Genomic DNA, 24,600 nt, shown 5'->3' with positions numbered 1-24,600 from the left:
CTGATAATTGCTGCACCTTCATCTCCCATTTTATAATTGCAGCAATGCTATCATTGCTATAATCACTTTGATATTGAGATTGCACTTTATCATACCGCATTCACTCTGTCATCATAAACATAAGCGTGACTGTAATGCTCTATACGCTCGTTTTGGGTTCTCTCCTCATAATTGAGCACTGTGAAATGACCTATAGGAGGAATATTCTAAGCAGTCAAAGCACATGCATAGTCCACATTACAGAGCGCAAAAGCTTATCATCTGTGAAAGGTTGAATGTCATTTATTACATGTATCACATTTACACCAAGTGACATTGTCTTTTCAAATTGCGCTGATCTCTTCACTCCTATCTTTGCTTCCAAAGGTCACTCAATTCCACTTATAAATGCAACCTGACAGAGATTAGTAAAGAGGGACAGGCAAATGCATGCCTCACCACTGAATCAAACAGCTCCAAATTAATTCATCCAATTAATGAAGAACAAGCTCTAATGCTGATGAGGGCTGACAAGTAAACTGGTCACTTATTTTTTTTAAAGCCTCGCCACTGCTACTGTGAAGTAACCAGATGAGACAGCAATACAAATATTTGCATTGAACTGCTTTATGTGCCATGCTGTCCTTAGTTATGATCCCAATAATAATGCTAGGGCTGTGATGCTTTTCAGAAATGATAGAGCTTGATATGGATCATTACAGAAAATAATGCTTAATCAATTCCTATTTTGTAATCTATTTCTGCAGTTGTAGGCATCTGTGTAAATCAGTACTTTGCACATCCCCCTTGACACACACACACACATACACACACACACACACACAAAATCATGCATATTCAATTTTATGCTGATGCTTAACTGTTGATGCAACTGGAATTAGAACAAGCAATGACTTCATTAAAGAAATAAATATATAAATAAATAAATAAGCGATTATCAAGTTATCTTTTGAAATTCTATTAAAATGTGTGGCACTCTCCACTTATCTGTCACCTGCCTCCCAAGAGCACAACACACTAATAGAGGCACTTGGAAGAAGAATACCCAGGAGAGGCCCAATCTCTTGCCAAACGAAACACAGCGCTGTCTTGAAGCCCAGTCTAACAGCTCATACTAACCTTCCCTTTTCCACTAGAGGCGTGATAAGGTGCCGATCCAACTTGATCGATTTTGGAATGCTAGCGTCAATTTTTATACAGCAGATTTCACGTCCTTTACCATGATTGGTTGAGCGCCGTTTAAAGCCACTGCAAAACACTCACCTACGACAGTATCACAACTACTGAATTTTGTATTAATGCTCCAACTCACCAAAAAACATTGTGCTGGGAATGGTGAATGGACTGCTATGCTGCTTACACAGACCTCCAAACATATTTATACATGAATTAAAAACCTGAATTTGTTTCAACTGATGGGCTGATAACTTACTAGCCTAATAGAGAGCAGGCTAAACAGGCTAAAAGATTGCTAACAGGCTAAACCACTACTCCTTTTATATATATATTTAGATTCACTGTAAACCTTCAATATAAAAAGTGAAAACATGTTACTTAAATGTTTTACAAGCTTTAAAAAGCAGTATTAAATCCAGTGTGGGAAAATGAATCTGTGGCTTGATGACATCATCAGAAATGAGCATTATCATTGTGGTGGTAATTTAGTGAGTAAAAACTATTTATATAGTTAGAGGTTCTGCATTAACACTGCAATATTATATTTTCAAGACGTAAAAGTTCATGATCGCTATAAATAATGATGGACTAAAAGTTCCTGTCCTCCTTCCCGTTTGTCATATTTTATGTTGTCACCATTTTATAAAACAAGCCATTTGAGGCCGTGCACTACAGTTATTTTACTATGGGGACGAGGGTTCTATCAAGCACTCTGCTTAACTCTGCTTACAAGTGGTCTTGCTTTCATCAGAAAACCAAGTTTCCCACCAAGAGGCACCACATGAACACCCTTCGGAACTGCAAGGTGAAATCGGGTACGTCAAAATGTCCAGTGCAGCACGAATTGGCAGCGTATTTTTCATCATGGCAAAGCTCAAACAAAAAAGAAATCACAAACACAAATATAATAAATGATGATATGAAGTGAATTTTAAACATGTACAGTTAACTGACATTATTTATACTTCGCATAAGTTCAAAATACCAGTAAAATGGGCTAAAAATCCAAACATACCAGCTAGCTAATACACTACAACACCCATTTTACAGCCTCAGTTCTGTTTATCTCTCACATGAATCAATGAACACATATGTTGGGTGAACAAGGTCCTCTTTGGAGAAAACTATCACCCCACCTACATATGAAAGCAGCATTAGAAAACCCCTTACCCATGATACAATTGCAGTAACTCACAACCTCACAGCCTTAACTGGATCAATATAATTTTTTGGTAAATACAAACTCTGACTATTTTTAACCTTAACATTTTTTTGGCTAGTTTCAGACATCAAAATGCACTAAAATATTCAAATTCAATTGACTCGTGATCATTTGTAGATTTCATCATACACCAAAACACTTCATAAAGAATCATCATGGATTGAATCATAAGGTCAGAGATATACAGCCCTGTTTTCCACAGTAAAAAGCCCTGCTGTTGTTTCCACCCAGACAAAACAGCTTTCAGGAATGTAAACTAAGCCAGGTGAGGCACTCTTTTGTGTTTTGCTTTACTAAAACACTTAATGACTGCGGTAAAACACGGCTGAGTGACTTATAAAGGCAGAATGAATCATTTCCTTGATTTCTGCTGGTGTGGCTAAGAGGTGGCTGAGGAGTAGCAGACATGTTTTCACCCTGTGGCTGTAGGGGGGTCATTTTCTCAACAGCTCTTGTCAAACAAGAGAGAGAAAGAGAGCAAGAGAGAGAGAGAGAAAGAAACAGAGAGAGAGAGAAAGAGAAAGAGAGAGAGTGGGAAAGAAAAGAAGAGAGTGAGAAACTGAGAAAAGAGAGCGTTCGCAGTGTGATGGGCCATATTTAGCCAAGCAAGGCCACCAGCTGAAAAAAAAAGACAAAAAAAAAAGCAATCCTTGTTGGATTTGTCCTTCCACAGAGCGGGATTTATTATTAGAAAGGACATAAACAGACTAATTAAATCACAGCAGTGGAGGCTGAGATGACAGCTGGTGCTGTGTGTGACCAAACAGATCCCTATCAAAGAGCAGTAGGCATGGCTCACTCAATTCACCCTCTATGGGGAGCTATTTTAAGAGGCTCCACATTGAACGCACATGCTTTATGCTAAAAGAGGGCTCAACATACATGCGGGCTGATTGCAAAGGGCCATGCTCATCCAATGAGAGATGAGAGAAATGATGTGGATGCCGTAAGCATAAGTGAGTTTAGACTTAAATATATTAGACTTTATTTAGACTTTAAATATATATTTTTTTAAACCTGTGCCGAGAAATATGTGACAGTTCTCGTAAGACGCAGATGCCTAGCTGCCATTCACTTTCCTCTGCCTGTCATCACTGCTGGTAAAGAAAGCTGTCAAGTGGTTGACATGGTGATGCGTTGACGAGATTACATATGACAACACAATGAGCCCAATACGACACACAAGCCTCACAGTTTTTTAATTTGCTTGCTAGCATTTCGAGTTGCATTTAGAAAAAAAAAGAAGAAAAAAAGCAATAGCTTGGGCACCCATCCCAGAATGTTTGAACTTTTAACTGTGCCTTCCTTTTCTCTTATGTAAGCACAAACACGCAAACAATGGTAGAAATTGGCTCTAAGGACTAATACCCCATTTTGGCAGGGAGCTGAATAATTAATGTGAGCTTTTAAGCACTCCTATTGGTGAGACCACAAATCTGAAAGCATTGATGAGGAGAAAATATGGTTTTAAGAAGTCAATAATAGCAGGAGCGATGGGAACAACTTAATCAATGGCACTGCTACGTTTGCAAACAAGAGCTTGAATTATAACACCAATAATTGATTCTCCTCCTACTTGTTTTTTTCCCCACTTTGCCACTTTCTCAGTGATGTCATTTCCTATTGATTCGTTCCTGTTGTAATAATGAGAAGTTTCCCCAAGTTTGTTTCCTCTCTACCTATCTATTTATTTATTTATTTAATGCAGTGACTTCTTCACCCACCCCCTCCGCCAATGGAAATTTGCAAGCCGCACCAACGGCTTAACCAAAAAGGATTAACTCCCATATCCAACCGAGAACACAGATAATGCTGGGTAATTGGTAAAAAATGAAGATGAATGGGACAGCAAGATAAGGACCAATTAGCTCCTCCACGCTTACAGCTGCGGTCTCACTACAGATCCATCTCTGGAGTCCTGGCCTCTTCTGCCAGAAGGAGCCTGGCGGAATTAGCGAGCCTGACCCCATCGGTGGTGGGAGGGCCACCCATCATCTCCCCCCCTTTCACTTCGCTTTTAATTCTGTCTCTGCCACAGACACCTGTCACCAGCCCCATCGTGCCTGCCTCTCCCCTTGCCCCCTTGACAGCTCAGCGCCAAGGCTGGGCCACGTCTGAGCACGCTAACCTGCTAAACTAGTGGGGGCAAAATAAATAAATAAATAAATAAATAAATTGAAAACGCGCCTTTAAGTTTGCATCGCTTATTTCATTATGGCAGCATCATCTGGTTGGTGATATGCACAATTCCCCCATCTAATTATGGGGAGGATTTAAGGTCCATTAACGTTGCCGTGGCGAGGAATCAGATGCAAAATGGCACCCAATGGCCACCGGGAGCTGTTTTCCCTTTCACCTCCGCCTTCCTTTCCTTTCTTTAGCCCAGAGCATCCAAATACTTAGCCTGTCTTTTTTTTGCCTTCCACTTTAGAAGAAACAAAAAAAGCAATTCCTGTCCAGGGCAGGTGTTAGTTAGGAGGTAGCTGACAAGATTTCTCCAGTGCATGATGAAGGTTCTGGTTCAGGTCAAACTCAACGGGTAAGAATGGATCACTGTTTATTTGTCTCCCGGGCAGCGTGTCGCACATGTTTTGCTTGGTTTGTGATCTGTAATTGTGGCATTTCCTGTGAGTCTATGGAACAATTCACATTGTACAGTTAGAGGGAAAGCCCCCCCCCCCCCCATCTAAAGAACTGGGGAGAAATCAAAGTGCTCCGTTTAATCACTCAGGATGTTTGGCTCTAAATCGGACGGGTCTCAGCGAGTCTCTTTTTGTTTTTTTCTTTTTGCTTTGTTACAATTAATAATACCGAATGCAAAGGAGAGGGTGATTGTGCTGAATATTTAATGCAGGGAGGGGGAACATTAGCCTTTTCAATTTACATCAAAACAAAGACAACACAAGCAATCCAAGTCCAGAGGAGAACAGAATGTCCTTCACACTCTGCCTCAGCCTGTCTGCGTCTCAGACAAGATGCAGACAATGCAGAGGGATCTACATCAAAAAGGAACCTTTCTAAATGGAGTACGTAAGGGGGAGGGACATATGTCCAGCACCCACTTGGCGATAAAATATTAGCCTGCTGCTATACTATGTTGTTTTTGATGTTGTTAGCATTATTAAGGTGGGGGGTATTTATTACTTTAACACTGTCATTAGTATAGAGAAAATATTTAGTGTCGCTACTTGGTATGACTAAATTAAAAAAAGGCTCCACTGAAAAGGTTATGGAAACAGCTGTTCTCAAGCAGAATGAAGTCACATCCCAGATCTCACTGTCCAGCAGCGGCTACAGCATAGCAAAGTTCCCCACTTCTGTAGTCATTGCTATATCTGTCAAATGATTTAGGGCTATGAATTCCAGCTGCATAATGCACTTGAAAGCAGGACATATTAGGTATTCAGGGCATAAAACCCACAAAAGTAAATCAATGTGCTGCCAAAAGCAGATACTGGTACAGTGTATTTTTACAGTTCTGGGTAAAAGCGCTCAAAAATGTGTTAACTTCTCTTGTGTGGCATATTGTGATTATGTAGACCGATACTTGTATTCAATTTGTTACTATATCAGAAAGTTCACTTGTTTCCATTGTAAACACAGACTTTTTCAGCCTATCTGGAAAAGACGATTTGTGGGGCACTACATAGCAGCTTAGCAACCTGTCACTGTCCAATAAACTACACTATGCTAATGGGAGGATGTACCAAGCGACAATGAGAAGTGCAAGAAGCATGCACTGCAGATGCAAAATCAACATCAGCTAGCTTTCGTTAAGGGCAGCACGAGCACATGTGCCGAGAGGGACAGTGTAAGAGCTTGTTGCTCCTGCCTGTTACCTCAGCGCTCACGTCCCACAGCAATGCGTCTGGGGTCAAATGTGAGGTGAGGTCTGCCAGCCTGAATGCATAAACTTGTGTGTTTGTGTTTGGTGGTACTAGCTTAAGCTATTTTGCTCCACCTTTGACCATGTTCACTAAAAACTAGCATTAGCCTAGCAAGAAGGCCTAAGATTTACACACAACCCTGCAGGTTCATTTTGGCTCACTGAAGCATAATTGAAGCAAGTTTAGAGAATAAATGTTCAATTTGAGCAGATAACCCTGTGTGTTTGTGTGTGGACCTGAAAGTTGAGGCTACTTTTAATTTACTATAGTACCAGAGCCTACCGTTAGCCTACTGAGAAGGTTAAACCACCAGCAATTCCAGCTAACTGACGCTGCACTGAGGCAGGTTTAGAGAACAAAGCTTCAAATCGGAGAGACTAATCTGTGTGTTGGTGTGTGTGGCTGTTACCTTAAGCTACTTTTAATTTATATCCTTGTTAGCACCAGAGCCTGCCGTTAGCTTAGCAAGAGGGCTAACCCACCAGAAATTCCAGCTCAGTGGTGCTGCACTGAGGCAGATTTAGAGGTTGAAGACTCAAAACTGAGCAAGTGAAATCGGGTAACTGGTGCTGGAGTGACATAAAGGCAGAATCTCTGATTATTGATGTTACAGTGGGAGCTTATTTTTATTTCTGCTCTATCTCTTAGGTCTGTAGTGGCAGGGTAACAGGAGAAGGGGTGGGGTTTAGAGTGGGACAGCAAAGGGGTGTTTATTTGCATAACTGTGCATATTCATAGATCTTCCCCTTCTTAATGAGGTTTAAAGACGTCCCTATGCCATGCATTCTTGGCCACAATAATACACACAAATATTCGACAATTTATTATTCAACATAAATGATTACTTGTGTTTAAATTCAGCACTTTAGATAACAATAATAATAAAGAAAAATGTAAAGAAACCCCTGGTCTGTTTAAATGCATCTCCCACCTCTAGCGGAATGACCTTTCTGTTTTAATGCAGTAATGATCTTGTGTGGCGAGAAAATGCGCTGTGAGACAAGAATGGAAAACACTGTCTATTTCACTTAAAAACCTAATTTATGTTGCAATTAAAGGCTGAAAGAAGCTGCTGCTCCCCCTGGCCAGGCAAATAAAGCTGGCTATATTTTCTGCTCTTATCATCCGGGTGACTCCTATTGGCCACCCCTGTCACAGGAGAGTGCTTGATATAAACAAGAGATTGCACAGACATCCAGTAATCAATATTAGGATGGCTTCAGTACCAAACATCATTTGTCTCGGCCACCGTTTCTTTGACCAAACGAAGCATTAATTCAAATCATAAATCTGCGGGTGATTTAAATCCGGGAATGAGAGGCCTGCCTGCCTTTAATGATTTATTTTCTACATTTCTGCGAGCGAGAGATTTGTCCATACGCGGTGACAGGTCACCTTCAAACGCCAGAGGCAGACTGTTCATCACCATGCAGACTAGCATCTCATCGCTGCGAGTAAATATTAAAGTAAAAGAATCCAATTGATTGTGGATGGGCTGGAGAAGCGTCTCCGCCATATATTTTACTCACAGTCGCTAATGCCTCTCTTCTCTCGCTCACCCCTCCACATCCCCCTTCCACTGCCAGGCCCCGAATTATTATTCTTCTGGGAGCAGGCGTGCTCAAGGTTACAATTTAAATTGTAAAAAGATAAAAACAGTTTCTTATTAGCTTCATTGCCACAGCCTTGCCTATTCCGATTCGCATTTATCTCTATTTTGGTGACCTCGGAGCCCCTGCTTGCGCTGCTGCCTGGCGACTGATGACCTCAGTGCCAATGCATTCACTTTTGTTAAATCTGCTTAGGACGCATCCTGTTTGGGCCAAATACACGATGTCAAATGCAGCTGGGAAATCCTAAACACATGGCGGATACATTCAGGGTGGAAATCACACGTGTAATTCAGCTCAGGGATTAGGGGTATCATTTGTAATGGATTTGTGGTTTTACACTGCAGTGTGATTTCCACAAAGAAATGGCTTTAAGTAATGTTGCAAAGAGGGGAAAAAAGGAGAGATCTCAACGTATCTCAAAAACTATTAATTGAAACTGGGGACATTCAAAACCAATTTTCCCCACCAAATTTAATTAGCAGCTCGCTTAATAGCTATTAGCTGAGTGCTCATGGATGCATTTAATGTGTTGCTATTTTAAAGGAGTGCTACCTGGTAATTATGGATTTGAAAACAACAAAATAAATGCATTGTTTAGAGAGACATTACATTTCTATGTAAGGAAATAGAACATTAGTTAAGCGATGGTGCATTACCCAGCACAAGCATTAACCCTTAGAAATAGCGGTTCTTGTCAGTTATAACACAAACATAGTGTAATTTAATATGAATGCTCACCTATAGCTCACTACTAGAAGTAGAGACATTCTGTTGAACTTTCAGTTGATACCACACTATGTTTGAAAGGAGTAGATGTTTTACCATGCTCGCAATCTGGTAAGTCACTATTCTGCATGGTATTGTTTCGTGGAAGAAAAAAATTCTTTACATCTGTTTGTCATTTTTTGACTTAAAATAACAGATAAAAATAGGAAATGAACATGGAAACATGTTAATGCAGAATCTAAGCAATTTTAATTACCTTATTAACCATGTAACTGATTATGAAATTGTGTAATTGTTGAATAGTACAGCAAAATGTCAGTAACAACTGCCAAACAAAGACAAGGACAGAGGTCTTCACATGTGAACCTTGAATCCACTTTCTGGTCCTGGATTTTGTAATCACTGTTAAGTATGACACTAAGTGGCCAAATGGACAAAAGGACTGGAAACTTGATTCAAAGCCTGGATTTGAAGACCTCTGAAATAGTGGTCATGGTAAGTGTCCACTTGCAACTTTACATTGCTGCCTCCTATTAATTTCAGTGGAGAGCTCTGCTGCATTACATGGCGCATTTCAGTTTGCAGTGCGTCGACATCTGTCTCCCCACACGGCAAGAAAGTTTTGCAGATTTCAACTTGATGCAAATGAGTGCGCAAGTGTTTAGCCTATCAGATGAGAATAGGTCTTTGTCAGCAATGGCAACATACATTTCTCTGAAAGTAGAGAGAGGTAACCATGGTTCTCTTTCTGGCCTTTGAATATGTGACATTTTTACACAATTACAAACATACAGTTGTATGGAAAAGTTTTGTTGTGCCCCGGTTATGGTGATTTTTCTTAACACATCCTCTACAGAGTACATACTTCTTCAAGCTTTTATACACAATTACAAATTACAAGAATAAAACATAAATTGTGGTAAATATTATGGCATATTTTCTATTTAAAGCATTTTTTCCAGGTAAGTAGCAATGCACATAGCAAATGAACTGCAATTGTGCACTACAATTTGGAGAAAAATTAAAATTTTAAGTTCATTCCCTGCAGACGATGTGTCAGCTTATTTTCAAGAGGGTGTTCAAATTTTTTGCATAAATTTATCTGGTTTTATATATAACTGTTGACAGCAACAATCTGGAGTGAAGATATTTATCTGGATGTAGTTTCCATTGTTTGAGCAGGAAGGCAAAATTGAACCCATAGTTCTCTTACTTGCTAAGGTTTGCTTTTGAGATTGAGCAGGATAACATTCTAGCTTGTGTGAACAATTGATTACTAAAGCATAAAAAGCACAAGTCTGTATTTTAGTCATTGTAAACCTATGTGCAACAGCAAGCGGTGTATCAGATTGTTTACTGCCCCAGATATGTTTGATACGGTTCCTTCACTTCCATAATGACACAGAAATGCCCACCAGCCGCGAGCAGAGAGATCCAGCACAGCAAAATATGCTAAGATACAGTGCAAGTGGATGAGAAGCATTAGTAGTGTGCATATGTTATAAAAACCAGTAAATCCACTGTAGGGACATACTGTGAAATTTCAGAGTGGATTTATAGTAGCCCATCAAAGTCAGTTTCCTAGACACGGGTTCATCCTGGTCCTAGACTAAACTCAGAATCAGGATTAACAGTAATCTAGCCCAGCACTGAGAAAGCACCCCTCTGAGGTGTGGTGTGTGCTATGCTGTTGCTGGCTGGTCGATGTGTGTGACGGAGCGTGACTCACCCACGCTGGAGCTCAGGTCTCCGTTCTCTGAGTCTGCGCCGTGCTGAGTGTTGTTACCGTGGTAGCTGCTCATCACCTCCAGCTTGATCTTCTTCACCTTCATGGCCTCGGCAATGGCGGCATTGGTGGCGGCTGCTGCGGCAGCGGCTGCAGCTGTGAGGCCTGCAGGAACAGAGAGAGGAATAGAAGCGAAAGAGGTCATGTGGGTGTAGCCAGCAAAATAATGTTAACAGATACATTTTTATGTTGTATAGTTGTGAGAATGAGGACTTGAAATTTGAAAGTCTTGAAATTTGAAAGATTTGAAAGACTTGAAAGTCCAGATATGGGCTCTTAGAATGTAAGGTGGTTAATATGTGCACGTAACAGCACATGCTAATATTTGCAAGAACAGTGGCACTTTTTTAAGGGGAATTTTTCTAGATTTCATAATCTAGTTCATTCAGTGAAAGTCATTCAGTGGTTTAATGAAATGTACCATTCTAGAGAAGCTAAATGAGTCACAATTGTTCATCACGGTGCTGAAAGAACCCAGACATCTGAAGTGTTTAATGCCTTCAAAAGTTACTATACAAAAAGCTATTGAATAAAATTATTACAAATACGCTGGTTGATGACACATTAATAACATTAATACATGCAATAATGATGGACAGATACACAGAAAAAAACAAAAGACAAAGGAAAATATGTTGAGGAACAGAACTTTCCAAAACCAGAGCACATTTCCTGAAAATAATGAAAGGTGTGATAAAGGTGAAGGGTGGACATGTAAAATACTGAGAAAAATGTAATTATACTTCATTTTTGAGGCTCCGGTTTTTTCCCTGACACTGAAAAATGAATAACTTCTTAACAGCCATTTTAACTGGAACTAAATGAAGGGTGGTCTTTGACTTATTGATGATACATGTTTTTTTATAATGCTTTACACCTATTCACTGTCTATTAAAGGGATTTTGTCTATTTTACATTCATATTTCTATTGACAACTACACCAAGGAAATATGCTTCTTCTTAAGTTGGTAAATAAAGTCTGCTAAACTGATTCTGGTAGGGAACATTTGAAACTTTATGGGCCTCCAGCCTCAAAATTGAGAAAGTCTGATTTTGTAGACTCCACTGGTCAGTGGATTTTGCATGAGTGGGAATTCGCCTGATGGGATACTATGCTTGTCATCACAGGCTTCTGAATAACTGGTGAGTTAAGAATATAAGTGACATGCAGGTACACTGGAACAGACTGATTTCTCCAGTCATGCCTGTGTGAAGGAATCAGACTGCATGAGCATTACAGTCTTCAGACGGCATGTTTGACAATGCATGGCAGAAATACCTTTCAGTTACACTTAAAAAACATCTAAACCGAGATAACAAAGATAGACGATCCTACGGAAAAACAGAGATGATGATTCCTTGACACCATGTATGCCGAAGGTATCGTTATAAGTCAGTCGAGCAACTCTGGCCATGTTGTAACTAGAGCGGAACATTAGCATCCCCATCAGCAGCGGCGGCTTTGCTGTTTTCTATTACACAGCTGGCCCGTCACTCTGATGGGCTGTTTTTCAGCTGGAAGTCTGACTGTCATCGACGTCTTCTCTTATTTCTCTCTCTTGCTCTCTCCTCTGTCTCCCCAAATACAGCGATGACGCCGCGGCACTTTGATGGTGACAGATGGAGCCAGGATAACATATCAGAACTGACATGTTGCCATGGTTTCTGTTTGTAAATAAACGGGTTGGGGATGTATGACAAAGTGAAAACAAACAGCCAGCATCAGTGGGAAGCCTCCGACGCTAAACAAACGCTCATGCCTCTCTCACATGCACGCAGACACATGTATTATGTGCGCCTCTAAAGATTTTGACTGATAGACACGTCAAATGTTCTGATCTGATTTCACTGCCATTGTTACTCCGACTGAAGGAGAGGGGGGCATTGTGATTCTAATTCTTCAGGCTTCAGCTGCATTAATAAGTTAGCTCCATTGTGTTTAATGTAGTTAAAAAAAGCACTGGAGAATAAGGTGTGGGGGGTGGGGGGCAGACGGACTGACTCGTCGTCTTTTTGTCATTTTTGCTACACCTGAGCAAGTAGTGGAGACTGAAAGAGAGAGCCTTGAAAGAAGCCTTGGATTCATAAATTGAGATTAATGAAATGATGTGAATGGATGAATCAAAGCTGAGCTTCTGCTCACAGCGCTCACTGAATGCTGTGATCTCTGTCTCCTTTCATACATACAGTAAATGCACTACTGAATGTGCTTATAGTACAAAGGCCTCATGTCTAAAAAAGCAGCAGAGCAAAAATTCCCTTGCAGTGACTGAACATCTGCTTTAGGAACGCCATACAGTGTCCTGTTAAGCTGGCTGGAATATAACTCTCATAGATACCATTTAACACAATTCCTGTTGCAGTTGAAGGAATACATCAGCCTTTTTCAACCTAACTTCTATCTGCCACATCCATATAGTACGGTCGATTACCACAGACAATAATTTCGACACTGTTCCCTGTACTTAGTAAAAGAACGGAAAACCCGTTGACTCGAAAACACTTATAACAGAACCCAATGGGCAGGTGCTCAAGCAAGAAATTAGGCTGGTGTGTTCTTTTAAGTTGCGTTTACTTAAGAGAAAAAAGTCCAAGGCAAATATTCATGTGTCAGTTCACTTTAAAGCAAAGTTAAAACCCCAAAACTGTAATTTAGTCTAAAACAAGTACAATGTGCCTTGCATTTAATGGCTACAGCGCTGGTCCTTTTGGACACTGCAGGCCACGCGGATGCGGCCGATTGGTAAATTCATCATCACTTAGCTGTCACTTCTCACTGACAAGACTTGAGTGGAGCCATTAGTGCTCTTGCTTCTGCAGGCTGAGCATGTGAGGCGGGAGGCGGGGGGGGGGGGGGGGGGGGGGGTGTGTGGGTACTGGTGGTGGTGGGAGAAATCAAACATGTGGTATTAGTACGCCACCCTGCTTCCTCAGCAGCTGATAGGCAGATGGTGGCGGGCAGTGCGTGCAGCGTGGGCTGAAGGTGCATCTCATTTCCTGGCCTTGTTTGCTTTTTAGAATACATCAGGACCATATTGACGTACAGTATACATGGTGTCGGAGTGGCCGCTCTCGTTTGCTAGTGCCTGCCGCTGTTGCATATGCATGCCCCCAGCTCTGCATGAGCCATGAGAAAAAGAGAGAGAGAAATCTACCCCTCCACATAATGAATGTGGCCTCCAGCCCAACTGAAGGTCAGCTTTCATTTATGTATAATCGGCCAGAGTCAACTGTTTTCTAAACGATATTCACCGTGGAAAAAACTGGGGGGAGGGGGCATCTGGGGGCATTTTCAAACTGAAATCAGCTTTGGGACATTCTATGTGATAAATTTGGCCATTCAGCTAGAGTTAAAAGGGATTTTACTTTTCACCTTCTTCGATAACGCATTTCCTGAGCAAGTGAGGCTTTCTCACCCCATTTATCACCTCACTAAAACATCATAAGATGAAATCTCCTCCAGGTATGAATCATATCGATAAACAGATTACCATAATTTTCTGCTTAATTAGCCAGAGTTAGCAGTGTAAGCTTCCAGCATGCAAGGCAGTTCTCACATCTGTACTGTTAACATCCACAACAGCATCTAGACCCAAAACAGCGGTAAAGTGCTCAGCATGATGCCTAATAGGGCTGTGTAGGGCAGAATAATCTGAATACTTGAGTCTGCATTCATTACATTGGTATTTCATTTCTCTATTTACTATTTGAAAACTTTATCTTTTTTAAGCCACAAAAATTTTAGACTTAACCACAAAGCATTTCATCAGCAAAGGCCTTTAGATAGAACAATGACTTTAAGTAATATACTTAAAATGTTAAAAATAAATAAATTATGGCTGGTTTAGTTGAATGCATCACTAATTCATGCCAGGCATCCATGTCATCTCCCTCAGAGAGAAACAAACTGCACCATTTTCCACATGGTTATTGAATCTAAAAGAGCAAAGACACCTGAGAAATCATGTGTGTGAGCACTTCAAAATATTGGACAATAAGAAAAATGTTCTTTAGAAGTTAGTATACCATGGAGGCATGACAATCTTGTCAAATAACTCATATTTGTGAATTGGTGAGTGCATAGCGATAAAAACAGGGTACTACACAGACAGATTTTTGTTTACCAAGATTCAACCAATGTAAATGTACCCTGAAAGGTACCTTAATTGTCTTAAAGTTCAGTATCAGCATCACATAAGCAAAGCATAAGTGACCAAGCATCTCCTCCAACTCAGCTCAATCATGTAACCATCTCAAGCGATTTCATGTCTCTGCTTCATATGGTTCTCCCTTTCTTTCCTAATTAAAGAGTTCCACAGCAGATTTAAAACCTGACCGCATAAATAGTTGATCTGTTTATTGTAACAAATTAACAGATTTTCAACTGCAGTATCAGAGAAGAGTAACCTCCATACACCGTTAGTACAGAATAGGAGCTGCTCTGCAACTACTTTGCCACTACACTCATCACATTTCAGTCAATTATGATTTTAAATATAGTTTAGAATGTTACAGAAAATGGGAGTGACTGGATTTCTATGACGTTTATGCTTCACTGTGTGCGAATGAAAAACAATATGTGTAAAAATGAGGGCGGTCAGAAGGGGTCATGTTTGGATGGTTGACTGCAGTTAGGGCCAATAGTGTGGACAAAAGTGGTGGAATTAAAATGGACGTATATGCGATCCATCAAATAGACGACTGAAAAAACAATTCTGGAATTATTGTTTTTAAGGGTGATTTGGAGAAAAAGTAGTCGGGCGATAGTTCAGAAATACCAAGGAATATTCAAAGCCTACAGTTTGGGCCAGACATAGTAAGCTAAGAGGTTCCATAACCAAATATGACTTTTAGCACAGCCTTTTAGTTTTGGATTTTGCTTCGGCCTAAAAAGCTATAAATGTTTTACTAAAATGTGCTCACTGAATTTGTATGTGATTACACTATGGTAACAACAAAGCTCTCTCACAAAAGCTGTCCAGAATCTGTTTTCTATTCAGCAACAAGTCCACTCTCCGCGCCCCGACACGTCTGAACGTGGCACGAGCGCATCCCACTCCTTCCTCATTAGTGCTCATTAGCATGCACAGCGACAATGGCAGAGATCGCACTGTTTAGACTTTTGAAAGTCACCTTTAAATGGCGACTCTCATGTCTGTTTTCCTGCAGATGGAGGGATCTCCTCGGCCATAAACAAACAGCCAAGGTGTACTGTATGTCGGGCAGGCTGGAGACAGGCTCACCAGGGAGGGGTGAGCCATTCCACAAATAAAGAATTGCATGGTACTGTCACACTGTGCACCAAAACAGCAAATAATGGAGATGGGGGTCTGAGCGTAGCCCTTGAAGCAGCTGTCATATTAAATAATAATGAAGGATCTATTAATATGCAAAGGAACCAGCAGCAGACTGGCTTAACGCTGTCATGCCTCTGCATATTGTCAGAATGTTCATTATTAATTAACATGCGAGCTGCCCCATACCTGTGCAATGTCAGAACATTCTTCTAACAAATACTGAAAGTATGTGCCCCCTTCCACTAATAGTGTAATTAAATTAAGATCAGATTAACTTCACATCAGTACACAAAGACTGACTTAGTGGCACGAGTGATAAGCTTATCTACTGCCTTTTCAGCCTTCAATAAAGACTGAAGCCAAATTGCACTATATTTATCAAACGCTGGGGCGGAAGAGTGAAACTGCATTTCATTGTGGGGGGGGATTAATGGTACACAGTGAACAAGGTTTGTGACAGGGTTGGGTGGACTGAGAGGGACTGGAGTAAAGTGACATGAACACACTTGAGTTACTCCATTTGCATCTCAACCGATTTTACCATCAATTACACGTGGCACGAAGCGTCTGACACAGAGGGGATGAAGGAGAGAGCTACATTCGATTTGACTGATGTGTTTATGACAGACTAATCTCGCATCTGGAAGGAGGGGATATGTAAAGGTCCGAGAGGGCTCAACATTTCATTAACCCCATTTGGTGTGGACTCTCGCACTGTGGGCTGCTGTCCAGTTCATCATGAATGCCTGCTGACAAACGAACAGGAATGATACACTTTCAGCTCTCAAATTCACCCACATTCCTGCAGTTCTCTTCAAATCTTTAAAGGCGGTGCCACTGACTTTTGGGTCAGAACACTTCTTGTAATAGCTGGTGAAATTCTCCTCCAAAAGATGTCAGTTAAATATCTCTAGGAAATATCCAGTCACTGTGGCTGCCCCAGGCTTTGTAAAAAGGAGAAGAAACAAATGATGTGGACCAGCCAGCATTCAACCAATCAAGAAAGGAGGTGTATCTACTTGTATAACATTCATTTTGTGCATCCAAAGTACTTATGGGAGAGTGGTTACTTCTCCTAGTAGAAAGCAAGCTACATCTGAGTTCCCACTGTGACAGCTGGCTAGTTCTTCTAAAACAATGGCAGGAAAAAACACCAAAAGTGCTGATTCCACTACAGCCTATGATGGCTTACTGTGCCAAACAAACCAAGAAAATCATTTATCGCTAGAAGCCATGAAATCAGTAAGTTGAATTTATCTTTTCTAACTTTCTATTTAGTATACAGTGGTGAACACTCGTGATCCACTAACCGAAACGGCAGTCCAGGTTTTACTTCATTTACACACGTAGCAGTGAGTCACTCACGTGAATGTCTGTCATACTGGAGTGTTAAAATATACGGAAAAGAAGCAGTATTTTCAGTGATTAATTACAGATAAATGTTTTGTGATTTTGGGATCTTTTCACACCAAGTAGATTATTACGGATTTAACGCACGGACTCTTTCACATCAAGTCCAATCTAGTTATATACAAATATGTTGATTATGGGCTGATTTTGTCGATACATAAATACTAATAAAATATCTAAAACTGGGATTACTGCTATCGGGATTAGCATTATAGAGAAAAAGTGAAGATATTTAAGAACAGTTTCCCAGTGTTGCCGAAACATTCTGCTCTACTGGAATAAAAATATAATCAAATATCAGTTAAAAACATTGGTCAAATCTACTCTGTCCAATAGATATTTTTTAAGCAATTATCTGTCATTACCGATATGGTTCCAATATTCTTGTGCATCCATACTGAGAACACGGTAACAAGGTGAAAAGGAAGAAGAAATGGATCTATTAAGCAGTAACAAGTTTTCATTATTCTTTTAGGAAAAATGATTCAAAGACCCAGCCATGCAACATGAGGAGTTCTACCTCTGCTTCAGCTCATGTGCATCACAAATGTGTAAGTTTTAAACACCTGATGCAGATTTATAACCTTGTGTAACTTTATTTTTGTGGTGCAACCATTCTAGATATACTAAACTTTCATTTGCAAAATACTGCTTTTAAATAATCTCAAAAAATGAATGTTTATTGATAAGCTTGTCCCATTTTAACAATTTTTAAAAACTTTATTATCCAGCCCTAACAGAAACTGAAAAGAAAATGACGGATCTAGAGCATAACTTCAGACAAGAGTGCATACTTATGTGGCTTTTCAACACTGAAGAAAGCTAAGGCAGTTGAAGGACATGAAGAGTGATGCCGACCTTGCTCTATATCTGCTAGACAGGTAATTATTTTGTATAGCACATCTGAAACTAACAAAGTGCAACAACCAAGCAACTATTTTAGCCCTAGCAGTTAGGCTCTCTAGCCTAACAGCACATGTCCATTTGTTTTAGAGGCAAGGCTTTAGAAAGAGCACTGAACCCGTTTCAAAACAGTAAGCTTTATCAAAATCGATGACCCCGCCTTTAAATCATGGTATCCTGCTGGTCTGTTTGTCTTTGTTAAATCATATGACAATGCAAGTCATTCTGGGTAGTATACAAAAAAAATTCTGGGTCTTAACAGTGTTTCAGAGAATTGTTTTGTATTGAGGCTTGTTTTGTGCTCATTTCCTGTAGCGCCTGTGCATTAGAGGGCTGACAGCCACATCTATGAAACACAGTACATGAATTACATTTCAAGTCGGTAGCTTAAGTAGCAGCAACAGAAGATGTCATGAGTGCGGCGCGTCCATCCTGAGCAAATAATAGGATTTGGAGGGGCCTGTAATGCATCCGCTAGTGAAGCGCCTCTGGGAGTGAAGTTGCCAAGCAGCACATCTGCTCCAAAGGCCAAATGTCTCATGATTGTTTTAATAAAGCCAAAGCGAAGCGAATTAAGATGTCCTTTCCCCAAACCGTAGGGACACCGTTTTACGAATATGAGATACATATGTTAAGAAACGGTCGTGTGTAGGGCGCGCTTACACACTAAGAAGGTGATTTGTCATTTTAAGAGGACATGCTCTTTGGCACAGATCCAGAAGCGCCTCCCTCCTTAGAAAGACTGTAAGAAGCAACGGGCCTGCCTGACCTCAGCCAGAGAAAAAAAAACACTAAAAAGTACTATTTAAGGGGATTGGTTTACTATCAGGAAGTGGGGTAATTCTGGTTTGCCACAGGACGTCTGTTATGTTTATGACCAATTTGCAGGAGATAAGAAGTCTTGGTACAAATGACAGGAATGGGAGTGGCAAATCAATTTGTGCATTGCCTTTACTCCATAAAAGAGCAGAAAACATGTTAAAACACTGAATTTAGTCACTATTTCGTTTATCCTAACCATTGTCTTGCTGTCTTAAGTCAATAAACTCTGTCTTTAGCACTGTCATTAACTTGTGAATTCACTGCCAACAGTTGACATTGTCCTATAAAGCCAAACTTTTTTTCTCACATTTTTACGTTTGAATGTTCTTTGTTGTATATATTGGCTTAATTTTAGCCACAGAGAACACAAGTAAAGGCTACTTTGAGTACTTCTGGTCTTAGAAATGATAACTCCACTGATTTTTCAAATATTCTGCCTAATACAGTGGTTGAGATGTAGACAAAGTCATTCAGAGTTTTTTTGGTGTGGCTTACTGTGGAGAACTTTACTGATTTAAATTTCTTTACATTGGTCATTGGAAGTTTTCTTTGGGAACTATTTTACCTTATCAGCCTTCATGAAACTCTCTGCCATGAATGGATTTAAACAACAGACTGAAGTCTTGACCAAAATTCTGTTATATAGCTTTTAGGAGCAGAATTAGGGCAGAATTCCCCTTTAAGAAATTCAAGAAACATCATATCAACCCGCATAACTATATTTTGAGGTTATTTCAAACTCTTGTTTTACAGTAGGCAGGGCTGGAAAGGTTGCTTTACTATACCTGTTAAAAATGTTTTTGTAACCTATACCAGAGGATTACTATATTACAGTAATATAACATGATTACTTTTGGATTACTTGTCTTTAATTAAAGATGTATAATGAAATAAAGAGAAAAATAACTTTTTTGAAACAAGAATTTAGTTTAACATGCACCAAAATATACACTGTTTTATGAAAAGGAATGATAGACTATAGGTCACTTATCTCAAATTTATTGAAAAGGCCACATCTAAGTGGACAAATGTATAGCAGAATTTCATACATTAATATGAGAATGGGTATAATTTGTATGAGTTTAGACATGTATACTTTAAAGTTCAGAAATCAGAATCAGAAAGAAATGGAATTAAAACAAAACAGTATTTTTTAAACTGTTACACTGAGAATAAAAGGTCTTACTCTAAAACTCAGGGAAACAAGTAATCAGCAGACAATGATCCAATACACTGGATCAAATGTAATATAGTTAAAAACTTTTTGGTTATCATGCCAGAGTCAAAAGATTAATCTGGTAGAAATCTTCTTTTGAGAGCCATCACAATCATAAATAGAGGTCAATCTTAAAACTCTGACATTACATTTACGGCATTTGGCTGACGCTCTTATCCAGAGCGACTTACAATTGGATCATTTTACACAGGGAGGCCAAGGCAGTGTTGGGAGTCTTGCCCAAGGACTCTTATTGGTATAGTGTAGGGTTTTTGCCCAGGTGGGGATTCCCAGTCTACAGTGTAGAAGGCAGAGGTGTTAACCACTACACTACACCAACTGACTTGCCATCATTTGTGTTCCATCTGCTCAAAGGCCTGGCTTCTAGGGTTTTATACTGGTGAGTTGTGCTTGGATTTTGATGATGGTCATTTGTAGGTGCTCCCTAATCAGCTCTCAGTGGTTTCAGCAGTTCACAGAAATCAATGTGTTCTAGAAGTTCAACGTGCATTAATTATACATGAAAAGTAAGTGGGAGCTGATCGTCTTAGTAATAAATAATAATCATTCGCACATAATAACATTTTGCTCCCATCATTCCAAAACCACTGAGGAAAGAAATCATACATGCGAAAATGAAACTAACTGTGTCGCTCAAGAGACTTCACTCCCTTTTCACATTTCAGAGTGTTAGTCAAAATCTGACAGGTAAAGGATGTAAAAAGTTTGACTACAGTTTCATGTATTCTACAGTTTGACGGGATATAAATCAAACTTTTTATAACCTTAACCTGCCAGATTTTAATTAAAAGTCTGACTAATCTGGAGTTTACTGCCAGATCAGTCTGCTGTAGAATCTGGTGATCTGGACTATCAAGGTAAATGACTGATTCAGATATCTTCAGGAAAACAGATCTCACTTCTGACAATAAAGATAACATTTCTATAGACTGAAATGGCTGAATAAAAAAGCGTGAACTGCTGCTTGGGGGGGGGGGGGGGGGGGGGGTTGTCTTGGGGGGTGTTCTTCAGAATTCTCTTTTGGCAGCAGCCCATCTCCTTGGCTCAAATGAAAGCTTTTTAAACCGACATAACTAATGTGACATATTCATCATCAAAGCGGGGAAATTTGGGCAAAAAACGGCAAGTGTGCATTTGAATGTAAACCTGCTGGTAACCACTCTATTTTTATAACATACCTGTAATGTGATTACTGTTGTTTTACTGTTACTGTAACAGAATATAGTTAAATTGTTTTATTGTTTTTTTTTATTTTGGTTATGTAACACCACTGCATGTATTTTGTTACTACCCAACTCTGAAAGCAGGTGAAAGCTGGTCCCTCAGAAATATTGCTAAAATCACATTACGCTGCCTGTGAACAGTGCTTAAAGTGAATTAAAACAAGCAACATGCAAACCACATGAATAATAAAGTAAATGAAATGGCAGATCACTTAGCTTGGGGTGAGCGGCAGGTTTCCTCATCTGATTTCTGACAAATTTGTTACATTTAGAGTTTCATGGGGGTGCGTTCTCTTTTTCTGCCTAATTTATGTTAAATGGAGTTGCCTGATCCTGATACTGAAGGGGGGCATGGTGTAAAACAGCAGGACCTGCTTTTAAAAATCCGGTAGCAAGAAGAACAGAGCATAACATGCGCTTCTGCAGAGGAGCATCTCCAGCACTAGTTTTATAGTGAAACTCCAGGGCGCATTTAAGAGCATGCTGAAACAGCAAACATTTGGCACTTGTCTGTGGAACTCACTGAACGCAACCAATCAATGGCGCGACACATGTTAGAACTGCTTCTGACAGTTCATAAAAAATGAATTAACGGTGTAATGACACATACTGTAGCGCATGTGACATAGCCAGCTAAGCATATTAGCCACAGTCAGGTCCTACACAGTCCTATCCCAAAGTTGCAGGGTACATCAAAGATAGGTTAGTAAGCAAAGTAAGTCAGTATCCCGTCCATGAATACGTTGGTATTAAGAACCTTGGTTTTCTGCTTTTCTTTTTGTGACTGAAATTCTGACCAAAATGTCAAGATCAGAGCCTCTGTCAAGATTTAAAGGCAGGGATGGATATCAAAGGGGATTTTTTTATGGTTGTGTAGGTCTAAATAAGAGTAGACCGCCAGCCCGTCATCCTGTGCACTGTGCCCCCTGAGTTTCCTTTTCCAAATGAGACGCTGATAGGTCACCCACTGTACAGATGGGTGGGGGAGTGAAGCTAGCCCCAAATCAAAAGCCTCAAGACTATGTCTGGGCCACTGTTGAAGACTGCCTGCTCTGTAGTTGCCCCCACCACCAAGTTATCTTTCACAAAGCAAGGTTCTCTTGTATGGAATTCAGAGCCAAGAGAAACGATCCATCTACTCTGCAACAAACAGAGGGCGCAAGGAATCCCATACTTAAAAAAACAGATGATTTTTATATTCAATAATTGCACATTGAGGTGCAAATGTGCGTTTAGCTTGTGAGCGATGAGTCAAATGAAGCCTAATGGCTGAGGTTTATTAAATACAGCAGGAAAAATAAATAAATAAATACAACCAGAACCCGATATGCAAATTGGGTGACTTTCTTGTGCACAACATCAAAGCTGCCACAATGAAAACCAGCCACAAATAGAACAAAAGCATTTGCTGTAATAAGACCTGCTGGAGGGGAACTAAAGGCACAAACGGTTGTTGTTGATTCTGGTGGCGATAAGCTTACTTTAACATCACAACCGCCTATGTACATATAGCAGCCGAGTGGATTTAATCGGGCTAATTAAAATCCACTCAAGGCAGAATGCGGCATCCAGTGAAATAATCTGGTAGAGGAGAACTCTTCAGTTCAATTTATTCTGTCTGTGGGGGAGGAGGGGGGATGGTGTGGACGGTCAACTGCTGTGACTGGTAGTTTGGGTGCTGCTGTCAGTTTTAGCAGCGTGCCATTTAGTGGATGGGCAGTGGGGCTGCTGGGAGAGGAGCAGGTGGGGGTGGACTGGGGGGAGGCTGAGTATGTTACCTGTAGGGGGAATTATTCCTGGCGACATAAGGCCCGGCACAGAGTGGGGCATGATGTGAGGGTTCTCTGGCGATGTAACACTCTGCGTCCTCTTCGGAGGCCTCCCAGGTCTTGAGCTAAACAAAAGTGAAGTGGAGTTGGAGGGGGGTGGGGTACATAGACAGAGGGGACGAACAGAGAGAGAAAGATAGGTGAGAAAAGAGAGACAGGGAAAGGGACACGGCAAGAAGATAGAGAGAGAGAGAGAGAGAGAGAGAGAGAGAGAGAGAGAGAGAGAGAGAGAAGGGATGGGGGGAGATGAGGTTAGTGTTAACATTCAGACCACTCCACAATGCAATTCCATTCCAAAGAGCTAACATGTACTGTAAATAAATTTCTTTTCAAGGACAGTTGCTTTCTGCAGCTCGACATAATAGACTTCCATAACTAATTAGATTACATGGTGAATTCATTTCCTTTATTGAAGATCAACCACTTTTTGATGCATAATTCATAGCCTGTACCTCGTTACCTGCTCCTCAGTATTAATATCCCTGCACTATTTGAATTGCCTCGTTTGCATATGCTAAAATCCGAGCATGCGGCTTTCGGCCTGGAAATTACATGTTAACTTGTTCTAATTATTGCAGTCAGACCACTATTGATTTATGAGACTTTTAAAAGCCAAATATGTGTAGTTCTTGTAATGAATGATATTTTAAGGTTCTTCAGGAAATTAAAAGGCAATGGCAGCCTTAGGAAATGTTCTGCTTGCTTGATTTAATACGAGACTTAGCTGGAAGGTGGTGTGACAGAATGATTCAGACCTGTTGTACGTTCATGATGGAAACTTTTATTACTCCAAATGAGTGACCAAGATCACACAATGATTAATGACAGAACATGCTTGGCCTGATGGAGAAAAAAGAAAATGCCCCTCCGAGCTGATTTTCAAGTGTATCTCCATCATTACGAGAGTGAAAGCGCCCATGTGCACCTTCTTTAAAATAATGGCCATGTTTAAAGCTAGTGGAATTGCTGAGCTTCAGTAAAACCTTTTATAGGTGTGTTCAAAATGAAAGTACTGAGGTATTACTTAAATACTTGCCTACAGGATGAGATGCTTTTGAATATTTGATTGACTGAGACCTTCTCTGAATATGACCTACTCTGCTAAGGTGCTTCTTTTGTCTACAAGTTTCTTTCAGCAAATCACTTAAACAAGTATTCAAACTCATATGACCTTAATTAAAAAAACAAAAACAAAACTAAACAAAAAAAACCCTTTATGTATGAAGGTCAATGTACTAACTGTTCAAAGCTATGTTCTTTCTCCATGTTCCATCGCAGAGTTGGACAGCTTTACAGAAGTTGTATCTGTGTACTTCAACCCTCTATTAGTCCTCCAATATCAGCTATAACCAAGGTGAATGACAAGCTTAAAGTAACAATGAAATGTCAGGATCTTTCCACTACTGTGAAACTAAAGAATTACATTAATTATGATAATGCCACTTTCACTCATGCATCACTGAGCCATT

General features: G+C 40.1%; 1 protein-coding gene across 2 annotated transcripts in view; it reads right to left on the bottom strand.

Moving 5' to 3' along the window:
- dachd (dachshund d) overlaps window positions 1–24,600 on the bottom strand; it is a 143,782-nt gene that overhangs the window by 53,818 nt on the left and 65,364 nt on the right. For both annotated transcript variants that reach the window (XM_017695185.2, XM_037539347.1), the window contains exons 2-3: window positions 23,081–23,196; window positions 10,354–10,515 (exon numbers count right to left, since the gene is read on the bottom strand). In XM_017695185.2, coding sequence (XP_017550674.1) covers window positions 10,354–10,515; window positions 23,081–23,196 — 278 coding nt within the window. The remainder of the gene's footprint in view (window positions 1–10,353; window positions 10,516–23,080; window positions 23,197–24,600) is intronic.

This window comes from Pygocentrus nattereri, chromosome 6, assembly GCF_015220715.1.
Source record: "Pygocentrus nattereri isolate fPygNat1 chromosome 6, fPygNat1.pri, whole genome shotgun sequence".
Taxonomy (NCBI): Eukaryota; Metazoa; Chordata; class Actinopteri; order Characiformes; family Serrasalmidae; genus Pygocentrus; species Pygocentrus nattereri.
Note: the sequence above shows the minus strand (reverse complement) of the source record. Positions and strands in the feature narration are given on the sequence as shown.